This window comes from Pygoscelis adeliae, unplaced genomic scaffold (genome assembly GCF_000699105.1).
Source record: "Pygoscelis adeliae isolate BGI_AS28 unplaced genomic scaffold, ASM69910v1 Scaffold402, whole genome shotgun sequence".
Lineage (NCBI taxonomy): Eukaryota > Metazoa > Chordata > Aves > Sphenisciformes > Spheniscidae > Pygoscelis > Pygoscelis adeliae.
The window spans coordinates 4,624,012-4,628,591 of record NW_008824411.1 but is presented as its reverse complement, the minus strand read 5'-3'; the positions used below and the strand labels follow the sequence as shown (position 1 = coordinate 4,628,591).

Sequence of the window (4,580 nt, the reverse complement as noted above, 5' to 3'; positions counted from 1 at the left end):
TTCCTGTTGCCCCCCTGCAGGACTTGCCTGGAATGAAGGTAGTACCTGAGACCCTCCTGCTAGGAAATTACAGGAGTTTGGCTTCATTTGAACCTGTTTTGTGTTGCTTAAATTTTGAATGAAATCTTACTAAAAGGCTAATAACTGGCATAAGTGCTCTAAGTGATTATTCAGTCCCTCTTACTGTAATATCTGAATGCTTTGCAGCTTAGTTTGTACTTTGCCCCAGAAGTGAGAGAGATTATTCCTTCGCTTTGTCAGGTGGGTGACTCCTGGTGATGTGGCTGCTTCTCCTTTCTAAGAGTTCTAAAACATAAATTTGGCTATAGGTCTTTGTTCAGTCTGAATTAATTTCTTGGGGTAGAGAGGGAGCCTGCAAGTCCATTTCTGGACAGTTTACCTTTGAAGGACTGATTGCAGGTGGATGGATTTTGCCCAAGCAAAAATAGTAATTAGACAACTCCCCACTCCTGATAAAGATTTTCTTTCTAGTCTCTCTGCATAGGTCTGTTTTTTGTTTTCCCCCAGAATTTTTTGTTGTTGTTGTTGTATTGGGTTTTTTTTCCCCAGAATTACAGAGGTGAAGTATCAATAACACCGTTAAAAATCACAATCAGGCTCAGGTCTGCCTTTAAATTATAGCTGAGATACCAGGGCCTTCAGAACACCTATGGATAAAACCAATACCTTGGACATTGCTATGGGGGTAAAACCTCTGCAGTCTGGGAATCTGGGCAGCCTAGGTAATAAGGGGGAGCTGCCTTTCCAGGGACAGGGGATATTTTAGTTGCAGGGCTGTGGTAGGAGCAATAGAAGAGACCGTTACCAAGGTGAAAGGACTCTGGATTAATATTTTGGGATCCCGAAGGACAAGAATCAGGAAAGAGCATGGAAGAGGAAGTGGAGAACAAGTACGATCATCTCATCTTTCCTTTCATCCACATGAAGAGCAGCTGTTTTGATAAGCTGCATTTTCAGAGGCACGTATGCAAGATCAGAGTTCCCAAGAGGACATGTGACAGGACTAGACTAGCCGAGCTGAAATCCAGCTGGATCGCTTCAGGAACAGTCTGTGCATCATTGTGAGCTGTGATAAATGGTGACTGAAGCAAATTATTTATTTCAGAATTGCCTCTGAGCTCTCCTCAGTGGGAGTCTGAGCTCCCACGGGGAACAAGAATGAGTTTTCTGCTGGAACTGGGCATGGTTTGTTTTTGAGAGCTCGGAGCAAAGCCATCCAGTAGCTGAGAGATGACTAGACGACTATTGTGCTTCCCTCACTTGGTCAGCGGGACTCACTTCTGCCTGCTTCTCAGCCCATGGAGCTGAAGAAATGAGAAGAAAGCTGAGCCTCTGTTCTGTGCTTCTCCCAACAGCTCTGTGGGTTTCTTGTTTCCAAAACTGGAGCTAGTAATGTCATGTTCGTAGGAGATTCATTTGCTGGGGGGTCTGCAGCCGTGTTTGGAAAAATGTGACCTTTCTGGCTTCCAACACAGAATCAGGGACTCGGTCGTTTTGTCATGTGCTTTGGGGGAAGAATGAAGGTGCAGTGCCTGGGGTGGTGAGGTAGGAAGGGAGCAAAGACCCTGGCTTTGCCGTTAGGGATGAGTAAGCAGAGCTGAGCCAAAGTGAGAAGCTATTTGCAAAAGCACACTCTGCTTTGGACCAAGAGGGAGCTCTGGCTGAATCATGTTCGCTGCAGTTCTATGCCATTCTTTCCGTACGGCTTAGAGGAAACTGTCCAGCCCATGCTAATCACACAGCGGTTGGCCACCTTTGTGCATTTGGCGCATTTCCAAATGGAAACAGCAGAGAAATACCTGCGTTCCTGAAGTATTTGTGCTGCACCCAGCAATATTCTGAAGGCAATGCTGGATGGTTTTTCTCTGAACGTTGCAGTGCTTCAAGCACTGAGGGATGCACAAAGAGAAACATGAGAAATCTCGGTGTTTGTCTGCTCCCTACCTGTTTCCTGTGCTTGGCCACTGAGAAACGTTGTGTGTCTTGCCCTGCAGTCACTTCCACTGCTGAACTGTAATTCCTCCCAACATGTGGATGTGCTCTTGCAGTCCTCTCCTCATCCTGTGGGTCCATCTTCATCTCTGTCACCCTTGAAGGGAGCAGTGGCTCTGCAGGCCCTCCCAGCCTGCCTTCCTCCTCACTCAGGTCTTCCCCCTCTTGTCTTTGCTGAGTCTCTCCCTAATTCCTGCTAGGTTTGACTGTGGCCTTCGTTGCTGGCCCTTCTCCACCCTCTGGTTTCTGAATCCTGGGCAGGGCCAGAGCAGGAGGGGCTGATGCCTTCCTGCTTTCAAAATGCGTGTAGTGTTGTCTTCAGCTGTTTCTGGGACATGGTGTGTGTTTTGTTCAGTTTGGTTTAGCTGTTTGCTGTTCTCGAGTTGGTGTCCTGATCTACCCGGTGTGCTCTGGTGCCCGACCTCGCTAGTGTGCCTGTCTAAGGGACTTCAAGCTCCCAGTGGCAGGGAACACGTATCTGTGTGCGTGAGTGTGTGTGTGTACGTACTTGCTAGTGCTATACAAATAACCACGTGTCACGGCTTGTAACCCCGTGGCAGGCTAACTGCTTTAGCGATGCTGGGATATGCAAGGTATGGCACATGACTCCAAAGGTGGGACGCGTGAAGGCCATGCGTGCAGAGCGCTTCAGGGACTAGTAAGTAATGCACAGTTCTCCATGTCGTTGTGGCACAGATCCATTTCCTTGCAGTAGGAGGTCGTGTGTCTGTAATGACTGCCATGCCATTAAAGCATGTTTCTCTGTCAAGCGTGAGGGAGGGAGGAAGAGACCTTTTCCCCGAGAGATGTGCCGTAAGCTGCGTGCTCTTCCCCACCCATGCAGATTCTTAGCGTGCTGGCAGGGGGCCTTGAGAGGAGACATTCGACTGGCGCTTGCATACTGTCCGTCCCTGCTGCATGCTTGAATGCAAATATAAAGTGAGTATTGTGCCCGGTGTGGAAGCAAGCTGTTAACAACTCTTTTCTCTTTGCCTTTAGCCCTGATGAAGAATCTTCACAGAAGTTCATTCCCTTTGTCGGGGTGAGTGTTATCTTAGTTACGCTGTCTCAAGCCGGCTGGAATATGTCCACAAGTGTTAACCCAAACTTACCTGGTTTCTGGGGTAGAGCAGGAGCACTCGGTGCTCTAAGGTAGAGTGTCAGCATGAGCATCTGATGGTTGGATGCAACTGCCTGGTACGTAAGCAAACCTCTAAGATCCCTCAACAAACTACAGGGTGTATTTTACTTTCCAGGCAGCTGGCTCTGGGCAGCTCTGTGCTGCGTGCCTGCCAGGCAGTGAAGCAGGCACCATAGCCTTGCTATTGCCTTGTTCATTCAATACAGAGAGGAAAGTGTGACGCTGAAGTGCTCTGATCCACAGCCTGTCTGTAGATCCACAACCTTTGCTGCAGACCAAAGCACCTAGTTGGTGGAGAATTGCTGCTGGGCCACGTGCAGAGGAAGGTGGTATGTTCCTGGAAACCTGATCTCAGGGTTGCTGTGCCCAGCATTGCCCTGGGTGATTGATTGGGCCAAATTTGCTATTCCAGTGTCAGTCCTCTGTGTGCTTGTCATGAACAGTCTCCAGTCCTCTCAATATCCTGTCCACTCCTGGGAAGTGGAGAGTACATCCCACCAGGGAGATCATTTATACCACTGTTAAGTTTGAGTCTGGGGCACTAGCTATTTAATGCATTTTATTATGTGAATATGTATTTGGGATAGTAGTCCCTTCTCTCCTTATCTTTAAATGTCCCCAGCTCGGGTGGCCAAGTGCAGAGTACTTAGGCAGGGGTGTGTTTGTGCTTCTGTCAGTGTATTTTGCGCACTGTGCTTTGCCTTTTCTAGTTTCCCTCCCCTTATTTGATCATGCTCTTCAATTCATTAAGTTTTAGGTATAAAGTCATTGACCTGCGGCCAAAAGGATATCCCCTGACTGCTCTTCAGCTACTGGATGTCCTCTTCACAGTTTTTGCTGCTCTGTTGTAGCTTCTCTTTCTTGCATGCTGGCTGTCTTGTTCTGCCTTCTCTGTGTTAAGCTGACTTGTGTTCGTTCCCATTTGTATCCCTGTCAGTGCGTCAGAGCTAATCTGAAATCCCAAGGCATTTAAAGAGCTTAGTCTCTCTTGCCCTCAGGCTGACCCTGCTTTCACTCTGGTGTCTCTTCGGAGTGAGAGTCTCTCTCTGCAGTGATCCTGAGATGACAATCTACTTTTGTTTGTTGAAGGAAAGATGTCTTCTGCAAAAGCAGAGAGACACGTCTTCCCAATTTGTTCCCTGCTGATGATCTTTGCTGTGATCTTGTCCCTCCCACGAACTGCGATTGCTGGTGAAGACCTATTGTTATGAAACAGTTGTTTCGCCTTTCCCAATAACGTGAAAAGCCCAGAAGGGCTTGGAAGCTCCTGGACTTGTCTCACTATAGCTGCTAGGCTCTGCAAAGCTTTTCTTTAGGGCTGATTTAGTTCAGTGCTATGTGCAAGCAAATGGGGCTTAGAGTGTTTGTCCGGTTGCTCTAAGACGATCATTGTCCTGACATTAGCGATGTGTTTCCCTGGATTTGA

At 47.9% G+C, this 4,580-nt stretch overlaps 1 protein-coding gene across 8 annotated transcripts in view; it reads left to right on the top strand.

The window, feature by feature from the left end:
* The window catches only part of PACS2 (phosphofurin acidic cluster sorting protein 2), a 68,764-nt gene that overhangs the window by 53,431 nt on the left and 10,753 nt on the right, over window positions 1-4,580 (top strand). For all 8 annotated transcript variants that reach the window (XR_663445.1, XM_009320609.1, XM_009320608.1 and 5 more), the window contains one exon: window positions 3,013-3,055. Coding sequence is in view for 7 of the 8 variants with exons in the window: in XM_009320609.1 (XP_009318884.1) it covers window positions 3,013-3,055 (43 nt within the window). In the remaining variant the exon portion in view is untranslated. The remainder of the gene's footprint in view (window positions 1-3,012; window positions 3,056-4,580) is intronic.